Genomic DNA, 14,103 nt, shown 5'->3' with positions numbered 1-14,103 from the left:
TTTGAAGTACTCATCGATTCTTAAATTTGCATTCATATTTTTTTGAATTAAATGTATTTGATATGCTATTTATTTGCTTTGATAATTATATGATTATCTATTATGGTTTGATGTCGAGATACTTGTTAGAAACTCTATATTAACAAAGGGTAGTTAGTTTATATGCGCATGATAGTCTACACACCTAGCTGATGAGAAAGACACCAACTTATAAGGATTGGTCCGTCCAAATTAATCGTGGTCACAACCCTCATATGTTATCATAACCATATGCTAATATGCTTTGTGTGTGTGTATATATATATCTATTTATTATTTTTATTCTTCTATTATATCTATGATGTATATTAAATATTATTTATTTACTGAGTTGGTTGAGCTCACTCCTCTTTATTAATATTATTTTTAGGTTCTTAACTTTTGTTAGTGGCTTAATTTTATTAAGAGTTTTTATTGCTTTCTTTATAGGTATACTTTTTTTGCTTACGCGAGGCTTTTCTTCTTATTCTTTTTTATTCAATGTCTTAGATGCTTCACTGTTATACTATTTCATTTAAAATTTGAATTTTTGTATTGTAATAAGTGTTATGAAGTATTATTTGATTTTATTGGTTTATAGAGTATTTTGAAAGTTTATGAAATGCTTAAATTTTTTATATAATTTGGTTCACGAGAAGTATATTTGAGGTTTAACATAGGTGGAGTGTTCTAATAACACTAATTTTGCATTGCTGATCATATATCCAAAATTTAAGTCGTAACAAAAGTTGTGAACTTCATGAAAAAAAATTGACGTAGAAAGTGGTTTGTATCAACTTTAATTAAGGTAGATGTTTTTACGTGAATGATGTTGATTCTAGGGATTTAGTCCTAATATGTGAAAAATAATTAAAAAAATTACTATATATATATATATATATCCAAACTAACTAAAAAAATATATAAATAAGTCATGAAAAAAATATAAATTACTATAATTCCACTTAATAAGTAAAAAGTGCATAAAGATATCTTCAAAGAAAAACAAAAAGGATTGGAGATATTAATAAAAAGAAAAAGAAGTTATAGTAACCAGACAAAGATAATAAATGTACTAGTTATTACCATGTATTAGTACGTTAGAGGTTGGAGTAATCTTTATGAATTTTTTTAATAAAAAAATATACTTTTCTTTCTTGAATTGGAGTGAGGTTAACCCAATAGTCTATTAAAGCATGACTTGCTTAATGAGCCTAGTTTGTTATCGATCAATGTTGGATCGAGTTTTTTAATTCCATTCTAATTTGTTTAGAGCTAAAAGGTTGGTCATTACATGCCACATTTTCATTTTGGTTTTTTTAATTAGCTTAATGATGCAACATTTTTTAGGTTAGACCCAAATTGTAAGTAGATTTGTTGGATGACAATAATTTTTTTTCATAGCATGTCGTCTCAATAGAGAATTATAAGAATATTTTATTCTTATCAAATCAGCTCGAAACATAGTATATACACATCGTGTACAAGATATACTAGCTTTATATGATCTCTTAACCACACTTCTTATCTCATTATTCCTCGTAAATATAGACTTTAATTTATTTCATATACTATACTATATAAATATCCATTTATATAAACATATTATTATAACATATTTGTGAACAAAATTTTATAGCAAATGAAGAAAGAAAAGATAATGTTTATCCCTTTACTTAGTATAAGTCATATTATATCAGTAATGAAGACTACTAAGCTTTTTATTGAACGTGATAATTGAATCTTAATATCTATGCTTGTAATCAAGCCAATTCTTGACTCTATGACCATCAACTACCTTGATTCACGTGTCGCATCAACTTTGCCTATATGTATACAACTTATTTATTTACCCATTAATAAGCCCAATCATCTGATGATAATTAGGTTACTTACTGTTGAAAGAAAATAGGTGTGGTAAGTGTTTATAGACAATAAAATAATAAGCAAAACTAAAAAACTAGAAAAAAATTTGAGAGCAAAATAATCTTATTAAGTGTTTTTGTTTTGTGTCTTCCTCTCTATACACATTGAATTATACTTTCAATTAAAAGCCTATTTTAGGCCTAAAGTCCTAAACAACTAATGAATTAAACTACTTAAAGGAAATTTTAATTTGAATAGTAAACATATTTTACCAACATAATCATTTGATTGATTCATTTAATTCAACTGGTCGACTAGTTTTCAACTGATATACCAGTTTCTCTATTTTTTAGAAGAATCAAAACCTGGTTTACTTGTAAAATCCCTTCCTAAACTTTATTATTATTTTTTTATCTCCCAACATGTCTTTCATCTTGATAAAAATATCATGTTTGGCTGGCTTAATGATATTGTCTGGGACTTGATTTTGGGTTTTTATGTACCCAACTTTATCTTGTTGTTTGTAATGCAATCTTATAAGTAATGAAATCTTATGTCAATGTGATTACTTCTTTCAAGAAATACTAGATCCCTTGTTAAGGTAATGACTAATGAGTTGTCCACATAAATTTTTATAGGCTTCTTTTATGACATTCACAATTTCTTCAATAATCTTCTTAACTATATAGAATGATAAACATATATTGTAATAGCTACATATTCAACTTCACAAGTTGATAATGTGATTATAGGTTGCTTCTTTAAACTATCTATAAATGTTGTGTCTCCCATGTAGAAAACAAAACCTATAATGTTTTTTTTTTATCATACATATCTTTAGCCTAATTACTATTACTATAAGTCACAAGTTCAAAGCTATTAGAATATTCATAAAACAAGCCAAAATTAGTAATATATTTGATATATCAAAGAATTCACTTTAAAGTTTTGAAATGTGTCATGGTTGGTGTCTCTATAAACTTGTTTACAAGTCTTACTCCAAAAAGAATATTTGGACAGGTGCATCTTCAATCCTTAAATAATATGTCATCAAACCAATATCTATTTTCTCAAACTCTTAGATCATTACTTATTTGAAGTCTCTTAATATTTTTGGATTATTTTTTATAAATATCAAGTCATCTATATACAAGCATGTAATAAAAATATCACCAATTTCTTTTATCTTTACATAGATAGAATATTTATGGGGACATTTTACAAATCCATTCTTTAATAAACAACCATCAATGTGACTATACCAAGCCCTTGAAGCATGTTTTGATCCATACAAGATTTTATTTAACTTTAAAACCTTATCTTTATGTCCCTTGACTTCATCACCCATTAGTTGCTCAATGTAGACCTCCACTTCAAGAAAGACATTTAGAAAAGTTGATTTAACATACTTTTGATAGATTTTTTATCTATGTTTGGTAGTTATGATAATGATTAATTAAATGGTCTCTAATCTAACAGTTAGAGGAAACACTTCATTATAGTTAATCTCATACTTTTGACTATAGTTTTTTGCCTACTTCTCCACTTCTCCTTTGGCATTTTTTTTTCTTTATAGATCCACTTGACACCTATTGGTTTTTTTTCATTTTGGTTTAGAAACCAATTTTTATATGTCATTTTTCTCAATTGATACAATCTCCTCATCTATAACAATTCTCATTTTTTCATCCTTTATTGTTTTTTCAAATACTATAGGATCACATTTAGCAAGGTATAAATTTAGTATTACATCATCTTTAATATAATTAGTTACTTCATACAAGTTATCAAAGTTTTTTATTTTTTTTGGTGGATTAAGTGGGCTACCACTACTGAAATTAAACTTTTAAAAATATCTAAAAGTAAATATACTTTTTAAAATATCTAAAATAAAAGCTGTGGAATTTCAAAACAAGATCTTAGTAGTTAAATTTTTGGAATTGTATTCCCAAAAGTGTTTCTTGAAAATTTTATTTTTTCTGTTTAAAATTAATTTTTTATATTTTAAATTATTTTAATGTATTAATATAAAAAATAAAAAATATTAATTTAATATATTTTTTTAAAAAAAATACTTTAAATAACCGTCGACTCCTCCAAACAACCCCTGTATCCGAGAATAACCACTCAGCAGGATACTCTCTTGCCGTCCAGAGAAAAACAAATTTGACAAGTGTCCAAATGTTGTTGGCAGTATATAGTAAGTGGTGGGCATGACAGCAAAGCCATGACCTCACTTTAGGCTACGTTTGGTAATTAACGGGATCGCACCTTAGCATGACTCCCAAATAAAATGCAATGCAAAGCTCAAACCCAGACGTCTCTCACAACCACAAAAAAAAGTTGTATTGTTTGGAAACTCATTGAAGCCTGCTGCAAAATGAAGAACGCTGAGCTAGTCTTCATTCCAGCACCAATTATAGGTCACTTTGTATCCGCAGTAGAGGTAGCCAAGCTCCTTGTAGAACGTGATGAGAGGCTTTCAATCACCTTCCTCGTCATGAAATCAAGTTTAAGCACCAATATTGCTCGTAGCTACAATGATTCAGTGATTGCAGCCTGCGGTCGTATCCGGTTCATTCACTTGCCTGAAGTTGAGCTTGATCCAAACCTATCCAGCAGGTTTTTCATTTCTTTGATTGAAGCACAAAAACCTCATGTCAAAGAAGAAGTCTCTAAGCTTGTGATTGAGTCCGAGTCAAGCCCTGACTCGCCTCGACTTGCTGGGTTTGTTCTTGATATGTTTTCTACATCAATCATAGATGTGGCCAATGAATTTGGTGTTCCCTCTTATGTTTTCTTTACATCTGCAGCAGCTTTTCTTGGTACTGTGAATTTGGTGTTCCCTCTTATATTTTCTTTACATCTGCAGCAGCTTGTCTTGGTACTACGTTCTATATTCAGGCTCTCCATGATGAGCTGAAAGTTGACCCTACTGAGTTCAAGAACTCGGATGTTGAATTGGTCATGCCGTGTTTGGCGAGTCCCTTTCCGGCAAAGGTTTTACCATCTTCGGTACTTGGCAAAGATTTGCTGCCTCTTTTTCTTCGCCTGGTTAGAAGGTTCAGAGAAGCCAAGGGAATTATGGTAAATACATTTTACGAGCTGGAATCTCATACGATCAACTCTTTCTCTGATGGTAATTATCCTCCTGTTTATCCAGTTGGTCCCCTTTTGAACCTCAATGGCCATGAACATGATGTGGTGTCAGATAGAAAAGATATTCACAGGGATATCATGCAATGGCTTGACCATCAGCCTTCATCTTCTGTAGTCTACCTGTGTTTTGGGAGTTTGGGAAGTTTCGGTGTGGAGCAAGTGAAAGAGATCGCATGTGGATTGGAGCAAAGTGGACACCGATTCTTATGGTCTCTACGTCAACCTCCACCAAATGGCAAGATGGAAGCTCCGAGTGATTATGTGAATCCTGCAGAAGTCTTGCCTGAAGGGTTCTTAGATCGAACATCCGAGATCGGAAAAATAATAGGATGGGCCCCGCAGGTGGATATCTTGGCTCACCCATCTATAGGAGGATTTGTATCGCATTGTGGGTGGAATTCTACGCTGGAAAGCATCTGGTTTGATGTTCCAATTGCTACATGGCCATTGTATGCTGAGCAGCAATTTAATGCTTTCCTAATGATTGTTGAATTCGGCTTAGCAACAGAAATTCAAGTGAATTATAGAATGGATGCTTGTCAAATTGTTAGGGCTGAGGAAATAGAGAAAGGAATACGGGGTTTAATGGAGATTGACCTCAAGAAAAGGGAGAAGTTGAAGGAAATAAGCGAAAGTAGCAGGAAGGCTTTGATGAATGATGGATCCTCGTACACTTGGTTAGGTCATCTGATTCAAGATATGATAGACAACAGGGCTTGTTAGTGCATGTTGTGGATTCTTAGGTTTTGGTTAAGTTGTATTGAGTGTTAAGATTTTAATTTTTAATATCATATTATTAAATATGTTCGTTCTTTTAATTTGGTAATCTTGGAAAATGAAACTTTATAGATTATATTGATGATTTGATGTTATTTATTATTTTTTTGGATTCAATTATGTTTAGTGTTGATAATGTGATTTATGAGGATGAAAATCAACATGTTTTAAAAGCTTAAAAGACTAGTTTTGAGTTTAATAGAAGCTTGGAATTTTTAGGTTGTTGGGTCCAATTTTTTCATGTTCTTGAAAAAAACAATACCTTAACCTTGTTATTTGGACCAGCTTTGATGTACTAAATCATTCAACTAACTTAATTAATCAATAATATAAGCTTTATATGCATTAATAACATGTTTTTAGTAATTTTTAATTTTAAGCTTTTAATTTTGAACTAAAACCCTTTTTGATTAAATTGGGATTATTAGTTGATAATCATCAATGTTTAATTATTTTTTTTATTATTGTTCAATGATTGACTTATATCCTTTATGTGCTTTTTATTTCATGAAATATTGTTTGGATTAGTATTTATGTTGTTGGATTTAGGATGAATATTCTTTGTGTTTTTCATTTTTCTTTTTGCATTTTGATCCATTTTGTTTAGGATATTTTTTGTATTTTTGTGTTTTTTGGAAGTTTAATATGTTTGGTTTTGTTTTTGGTTGTTTTTGAATCAAACTAGAGTTTTTGGTTCAATTTAAGGTTGGACCAAAGATTTCAGGTCGACGCAGTCAAATCAATTTGATCAGGTCAAAATCTAGTTCGGGTTAAGACCCTATTTGGCTTGCAATCTATTTCCTAAATGGTTTTTGGTTTACGATTCTGTTTGACAAACCCACTTCCAAGCCTATTTTGGTAATTTTATTACAAAAAATAAAATAAAATTGATGAATAAAGTAAAAAACAATAAAAAAATAAAAAAAAATATGTTTTTTTTCCTTGCATAAGGCCAAAATCCTAAAAATTATTTGAGCATTTTTTTTTAAAAAAAATCTAAAATACTTTGGCATGTTTTAAAAAAATGATATTGCATGGATTTTACAACAAGTTTGTAAAATTCTTAAATATTTTAGCCTATATTTCAAAAATATTAAAGATTTGTTTTTGAAAAAAATATTATTCACTCTTAATTTAAGGATAAAAAAACCTAAAATAAGTTAATATCCAAAATATTATTAGGGATCCTAAAGATCTCGAAGTAACCCATATTTTTTTTTTATTTTTTTGCCTTCAAAGTATAAAGAATGTTGGTTCTTACAAATAAGTTTTAACCCTAAAATATAACAAATTTAAATTTTTATATGTGGACTCAATACATGAGAATTTTGTTTTCTCGTTTGAATCTATAATTTAAGACAAACTCAACATCTTGTTTTTCCTGATTTTGAAAGGTATTAATCAATTAACCCTTCCACGTGCTAGCAAGGGCTAGGACTTTCATAGATCATAGGCACGTTAATATTTTCTAATTAATATATCATTATACAAAAGAAAAGAGTTATTTTCTCGGCCTTTATTCCTTGCTTGTAGAATGGCTAGATGATCATTTATTAGGCATATAAATTGTGATGGTCGTTGAAATACAATTACTTTCTAACAATTGTTTTTCATATTGCAATAGTTTATAGTTTTGAATTCGAGGATGAAAAATATAAGAGAGGCCAAAAAAAGCTAGCCGAGGGCTCTACCTGTTGCCACTATCTAGCCTATAAATATTGGGGCTAATCGGTTTTCTTTACTATTACTAGCTTTCTTGTCCATTCATTTTATATCCTCTAGTAACGACCTATAAAATTATTATAACAATGAAGGCTTGATTTCATTTTAGTTTTTGACATAAATAGTTACTAAGGTTTGATTTGGTCTTTATTTTCGAAACCAGTTTTTAAGGTTACCTTTCCATTATGAGTTGTGTGTTTTGTGATTTTAAATAAGATTCTTCTAATTTTTTTGCCATAATTTTGAAGGCTCTAGAAATGGATAATTGCATTGTGAAAAAAAGATGTAAGAACTCTTATTTTAGAAAGAAATTAGAATATTCATTGTTAGGTTAATTAAGTTGTTTAATTTAACATTAGGTTTAATTATGCCAACTTGCCTTTACTTATTTTTTTCTTATTTTATAATAAAAATTACATGTCAATTCAAATTAAGTTTTTTTCTCTTATGATATTAAAAATACACCATGTAGTCTAATAAATTCAAGATAATAAATTATTTTAAATTTTGAATCCAAAAACTTAAAAAAGTAAGCCAACCTCCTTGATTACATAACCTTGGAAAACAAGATGTTATTGGAAAACAAGATATTATTACATGAGTGAACATTCTAATTGAAGATAATTAACCCTTTTTCACATAAACAAAAATTAATATATTTAATGGATCAATATAGATTTGAAAAACTAACCATTTAACTCTAATTAAAAATCTCAATGCTTTTATTTATGGGGTAAGGATCATAACTGAAGCTTAATTAATCTCATAAGTCAGTTTAAAATGAAATCTTAAATAGCATGTGGAGTTTTTTTTATGAAATTTAAGATTGAACATTAACTATAAGTATGTGGAACTTTACTCCATATTCATAACAAAGAGATCTGTAATTAAAATTTCTTGTGCTATTGAGCAATGAAAACCCAAGACTATCAAGGTGGAACTCCAAAACCTAAAATGGAGGTAAGTTATTTTTGGACTCTATTTTTCCATGTATGCACGGACATGTTTATATTCCATAAAGCTAAAAAAAAAAAAAACAATGTTTTTGAGATAATTTTATTATCATTTCTTGTTTGCCCTAAAATACTTGTTTGAATTTACTTATAATTATCAAATCTAGTCCTGTCTAACAGGTTGACTCAATATCCAAATCATCATAAAAAATTCTCATAAATTAGGCCATGTTTTTTTATAAAAAAATATCATTTTAGAATTGACTCGTAACTTGATAAAAACTGAAATTTATTATTAAAATAATTAAAATAATATCACTTTAATTGATTTTGGTCAATCCAGGTTAATATAATCAATTTATAAACCAAGTTATGTACTAGACTGAGTTTAAAGAATAAATCATTTGAGTTTTTTATTTTTTTAAATATATTTAATTTATTTTTTTCAATTCTATAAAGATAATTTTGAAGAATTTAGATAAAATATAGATGGTGAGACAAAATATGTATTAACTTCTTGCTTGTTTTTCTATAAACATCACCATAATTATATTCAATCTTTGGATTGAAATCAAATAAGAATCCAACTAATAGTCCTATTTATTGTTCTGAATGAAGAGATCAGAGTTGGTGTTTATACCTTCACCAGGTATCGGCCATGTTACATCAACGGTGGAGTTGGCACGGCTTCTTGTCAATCGAGACGACCGATTCGTAGTGACAATCATCTTGATGAAGCTACCCTTTGATGAGAAGTTCACAAGCTACTGCAAATCACTCACTGAGTCAACTATTTCTAACAATATCAAGTTCCTTGACCTCCCTCTTCTTGAACAAGCTTTAGATATGAAGGCAAAAGACATTTTAGCTTTCTACATGGAAACGTACAAACCTTTAGTCAAAGAAGCTCTGGCTCAGCTCATTGAGTCGTCCACCTCAAGCCCTGATAAGCCGCCTCGACTCATCGGTCTCCTGGTTGATATGTTCTGTGTAACAATGGTAGATGTGGGCAATGATTTTGGACTGCGCAGCTATGTGTTCTTCACTTCAGGTGTAGGTTATTTGAGTCTCTTGTTTTCTATGCAAACCATGAAAGATGAGCAAAATGTGGACTCAACCCAGTTCAAAGACTCGGATACTGAGTTGGTGATATCAAGTTTTGCAAAACCAATTCCTGCTAGGGTTTTGCCTTCTATGTTTCTTAACAAAGATGTTGTTCCTGGCTTCTTAAATTTTGCAAGAAAGTATAAGCAAACGATGGGTGTTGTGGTCAACACTTTCTTGGAGCTGGAATCCCATGTAATGAGCTCATTTTTTGATGGCTTGACCCTTCCGATATACCCAGTGGGGCCTATTTTGAGGCTCCAACGTGATGAAGGTGACAAAGGGTTAGATAGGGCTCGTGAGAAAGAGGAGATCAAGAAGTGGCTTGATGATCAACCTCCATCATCCGTGGTGTTCTTGTGTTTTGGAAGCATGGGAAGCTTTGACGAGGATCAGTTGAAGGAGATTTCAAAGGCATTAGAACATAGTGGCCATCGATTTTTATGGTCCCTACGTCGAGCTCCACCAAAGGGTACGATTGTATTCCCTAGTGGTTATGATAATCCAAAGGAAATATTGACGGATGGATTCTTGGATCGAACGTCTATGCTTGGAAAAATCATTGGATGGGCTCCACAAACAGACATCTTGGCTCATCCAGCAGTTGGAGGATTTGTATCGCATTGTGGATGGAATTCTATACTAGAAAGCCTATGGTTTGGTGTGCCAATTGCTGCCTGGCCAATAGATGGGGAGCAACAATTAAATGCCTTTCAAATGGTGGTTGAGTTAGGATTAGGTGTGGAAATTAAATTAGATTATAGGAAGGATTTTTTGAGTGATGATGAAGTTAAAATGGTGACTGCTGAGGAGATAGAAAGAGGTATAAATAGTTTGATGCAGAGTAATAGTGAAATAAAGAGAAAGGTGAAAGAGATGAGTGAAAAGAGCAAGAAAGCCTTGATGGAAAGTGGATCTTCACACACTTCATTTGGTCATTTTATTGACAATTTGATGAGCTAGTTCTTCTGCTGCAACATTATATTAGGTCCTCTTACCAGAGGTTTTTTTTGTTCTTTTCCCTGTATTTTGGACAATAGTCCTCTGAAATTAAGTGTAATTTGAAGTTGTGTTTGGTTAATATCTCCAAATAAAAAAAAAGAAAAAAAGATAACAACATGTTTAGTTGAAGGATCAGAAATAAAAATATAAAAATAAATTTATTTTTATAATAATTTTCAAATAAATTATATCATATAAAAAGAGAAGGATAGATGAACATATTGTCTCTTTCTCGTCTCTTTTTATCCTAGAAGAATAACTATTCGCTGCCTAGATAAATTAATTTCAATAATAATACCAATGGATGATGATATTTCCCTATTAATTTCTCTCTAATAAATGTGTACCATATAATTGGTGTTTTGCAATTATCTATGGCTGAAATTTTATTCATCTTTTTTTCTATTGGCTTCTTGAAAAAAAGGAGAGAAGCAATGCCAGACATCTGATCAGTTATCTCAATACATATCGTGTGAATAATCTCCCCGATCAGCTTGCATAATAGGGATCTATACTCGGCGACAAATTCAATCAGAACCTCTGATATATTGGTCTGATGTAATATTTTAACCTGTTTTTTGTATAGATTTTGGTTAAAAACAATCAACTTCACGGACTTCTGATATGTTCATAGAAAATGCGAAACAATGATGCAGCACTGCTACTGTTAGTCTAGAGGAGAAGGTATGAGGACAGGGATATTGTATTCATTCACACGTTTCTCAAAATCTTTTGATCTGTTTGTCTACCTGCAGCATCCTGTGATCTGCTGTGTCTGTATTTGATCAAGAAGTGACAACAAAATTGCTGATGTTGTTATTCCAGCCCAAGGAAGCTTCAGATTTTGACCTGGCCAGGTAAATCTAACAATGCAGTCCAATATGTCTACTAAACATAGATTTGGATGTTTGTTCTGTTTCTTTCAAATGGACGAACACTTATGATGCCTAAATTTTCTACCACTGAACAATTACCGATGAGAGCAAGATCCTAGTCCTGATAACAACGCATGCAGGTGGTTCGTTTGTTGAGTGGGAAGTAAAAACCATTGTTATAAAACATGACCTGACCTTGCTGATCAATTCAGTGATCTTCCGAATAGAATTCTAGCCCATTTCATGTTTTATATCGATCCAAGTTTGAGAGTTCACTGTGTAAAACCTGATCAATCTTATCAAAATCATTATTAGGCAGATTAGTCTTGATAATAACGCATACAGGTGGCTCATACAAGAGTCTTTATTTTTCATTTTTATGAGCTTCCAATTAGACTAATTTTGGAGAGATTTAAGTCATAGTGATAATTTTAGATAAAATAAACATTCTATTATACTAAAGGGTGGTCTTCTCCCATTTATATCATTATATTACGCATGCAGTTTGAGGCCACCGAAGAGCCAAAAATGTAGACTTGTCAAGAAAATAAAAGGTGAAAACGAAATTAAAAAAAAAAGTGTATTGCCATCACATACAGACTTCACACAACTCTTTTAATTATGAAAATTGGCCAATTTTTAAATCCAAGACAATGAAACGAATGAAAGAGATGACATTTACAACACCAAGAAATTGGACGGCAAAATGGCTTTCTCTATCTTCATCAACCAAAAGTTAATAAAGTCAATCATATCAGGACAAAAGATTTTCAAGAAAAAACAAGAGAAAAAGGACTCTAGATAGCTAAAGCTTCAAGCCCATTTGGCGAGGAGAGACATACAACCAACTCCCAGAAGAAGAGAAACATTAACCCCAAATTGAAGTGCTCCATTAGCTTGCACTTTTGGATGCATAAAATCAGCTGCCAGAAGATCCACAAGTGCCATGTAGATTAGGATACCAGCTGATGCAGCATTGAAAATTCCTTCGACAATAAGAGCATTAGGACTGCTCTCATTATAGACATTTGTTATGCCTATGCCAATTGCAATGCCAACTGGGGTTGTTAGAGAGAAGAAGAGTGCCATTATCACAATAGTTTTGGTCTTGAATTTCGCCTAGAAACATAAATACAAGTGTATCAATTGACACATATTTAGAGAAAATATTCAATTTTAGACTATTTAAAAAAAAAAATAGGTAGCATATATTGTTAGAAACAAGGCTATGCCTTTACCTGAGTAATGCATCCACCAAGTCCCATACCCTCAAAAAATTGGTGAAAGCTTAGGGCAGCCACTAGAGGTCTTATTGTCTTGGGACTTTCAGAAGCTCCTAAAGAAACTCCTATAATCACCGAGTGCACCACAATTCCCAACTCCAAAACCTAAGAAAAACACAAACATAAATTAAGTATCCTACAGTGTAGTAAATCTTTAAATTAAGAAGAAGAAAAAAATAACAATGACAAGTGCATGCATGTCCTCTCCTCTAAGAGTTGTTAGGTTTGAGCCTCTCCTTTGTAACATAAGAGAGAAACAATTACCTGTGTGATAACCCGATGGCGAATAAGCTGAGATGGACCAGAACCAGAACTATCCACTAAGCCATGAGAATGGCCATGAGTTGCATGAGTATGAACATGACCCTCATGAGCCTCTACTGCTGCCTTCTCCTCGTCCCTACTCTCCTCTGGTTGAGCCTTGTTCAGGTGCAACCTAGTAAAATAAGAACTTGCAAGACAATCCACCATTAAAGTCCCGATTGCCGACATCATTGTCACAAACCCCGTGAAGGGAAACTTACCCCAAGGATTTTCACTAAGGCATGGCGATGTCAAGCTATCAAAAGCATCAGGAAGCACATGAATAAAGCCTGTCGACAATATAACACCGGCTGCAAAAGCTTTGATGATGAAGAAAATATTCTTTTCAGGGCTTAATACGGGGATAGTTTTTCCAAGAATTGGAAGACAAACTCCAACTGCACCTGCAAAAAGGATAGAAGCAATTGCTACGGCTTTGTATTTCAAGGCCTCAGATTTATTTTTTCCTTCTCCTCCTTCTGCATCACATGTGCATTCTGCTAAAGCAAGAGTAGGGAGGAGTAAAAGCAAGCAAAGGAAGGTTAGATAAAATTTGATAAAATTCTGCATGGTGATGGGATCAAGAGAAAATTTGTTAGCAAAGTGAAGGAAAAGGGATCGAAGATCTAGGCAGGCAGTTCTTGAGGCAGATTCTGTGTGAAAATATTGCTGTTGTACTTTGATTTATACAGAGAAATGCGATCCCCTCTTTATAAGTTGCTGTACACTATTCGGATGGCATCATGAATTTTCGTTTTTTTTTTTTAAATTAGGACAAGTATTTACATGGAGGGAGCTAAATTACCAAAAGGGTATTCAGATATACTTTGTTTGGTGTGGTAGGGTGAGTGAATTGATGAGGATTGTAGGGTTAAACAAGTAATTGTCTTGCTCTAATGATCACATAATTAAGAACTATGACAGGTGGTTAGGCGACTGACTAATTCTGTGAACTAATAGTGATGGTGTTAAACAGTGAAGAAATAACGAGGACATCCAATGCTCTATTTGTCAAAAGAAGCATCCAATTAAGGCTTAAAT

The 14,103-nt window shown here is 31.8% G+C and overlaps 4 protein-coding genes across 4 annotated transcripts in view; 3 read left to right on the top strand and 1 right to left on the bottom strand.

Annotated features, from left to right (window-relative positions):
• LOC105109403 (anthocyanidin 3-O-glucosyltransferase 2-like) overlaps positions 1 to 5,757 on the top strand; it is a gene marked incomplete at its 5' end in the record, with an annotated part of 19,751 nt that extends 13,994 nt beyond the window's left edge. Inside the window, one exon of the mRNA XM_011004115.1 lies at positions 5,738 to 5,757. The remainder of the gene's footprint in view (positions 1 to 5,737) is intronic.
• LOC105109379 (anthocyanidin 3-O-glucosyltransferase 6-like) lies at positions 4,152 to 13,921 on the top strand. The gene is made up of 4 exons (XM_011004086.1): positions 4,152 to 4,709; positions 4,760 to 5,759; positions 9,592 to 9,602; positions 13,912 to 13,921. The coding sequence occupies exons 1-3, from the start codon at positions 4,178 to 4,180 to the stop codon at positions 9,593 to 9,595; spliced, it is 1,536 nt and encodes a 511-aa protein (XP_011002388.1). The 5' UTR covers positions 4,152 to 4,177; the 3' UTR covers positions 9,596 to 9,602; positions 13,912 to 13,921.
• Positions 9,753 to 10,562, top strand: LOC105109402 (putative UDP-glucose flavonoid 3-O-glucosyltransferase 3). The gene has a single exon (XM_011004114.1). The coding sequence runs from the start codon at positions 9,753 to 9,755 to the stop codon at positions 10,560 to 10,562; it is 810 nt and encodes a 269-aa protein (XP_011002416.1).
• Positions 12,049 to 14,103, bottom strand: LOC105109380 (zinc transporter 8-like). Its single transcript, XM_011004087.1, has 3 exons — positions 13,024 to 14,103; positions 12,715 to 12,864; positions 12,049 to 12,595 (listed from the first exon to the last, which is right to left on the bottom strand). The coding sequence occupies exons 1-3, from the start codon at positions 13,630 to 13,632 to the stop codon at positions 12,290 to 12,292; spliced, it is 1,065 nt and encodes a 354-aa protein (XP_011002389.1). The 5' UTR covers positions 13,633 to 14,103; the 3' UTR covers positions 12,049 to 12,289.

Source organism: Populus euphratica, unplaced genomic scaffold (genome assembly GCF_000495115.2).
Source record: "Populus euphratica unplaced genomic scaffold, PopEup_1.0 scaffold215.1, whole genome shotgun sequence".
Taxonomy (NCBI): Eukaryota; Viridiplantae; Streptophyta; class Magnoliopsida; order Malpighiales; family Salicaceae; genus Populus; species Populus euphratica.
Note: the sequence above shows the minus strand (reverse complement) of the source record. Positions and strands in the feature narration are given on the sequence as shown.

What these genes read in the sequence shown, in the direction of transcription:
- LOC105109379 (XM_011004086.1), top strand. Translation starts at nt 4,178, where the DNA reads ATGCAATGCAAAGCTCAAACCCAGACGTCTCTCACAACCACAAAAAAA. An exon ending in ATCTGCAGCAGCTTTTCTTG is followed by an intron (nt 4,710 to 4,759) that starts GTACTGTGAATT and finishes CATCTGCAGCAG; the next exon opens with CTTGTCTTGGTACTACGTTC.
- LOC105109402 (XM_011004114.1), top strand. Translation starts at nt 9,753, where the DNA reads ATGGGTGTTGTGGTCAACACTTTCTTGGAGCTGGAATCCCATGTAATG.
- LOC105109380 (XM_011004087.1), bottom strand. Translation starts at nt 13,632, where the DNA reads ATGCAGAATTTTATCAAATTTTATCTAACCTTCCTTTGCTTGCTTTTA. An exon ending in GCCATCGGGTTATCACACAG is followed by an intron (nt 12,865 to 13,023) that starts GTAATTGTTTCT and finishes TGTTTTTCTTAG; the next exon opens with GTTTTGGAGTTGGGAATTGT. An exon ending in TTGGTGGATGCATTACTCAG is followed by an intron (nt 12,596 to 12,714) that starts GTAAAGGCATAG and finishes TTATGTTTCTAG; the next exon opens with GCGAAATTCAAGACCAAAAC.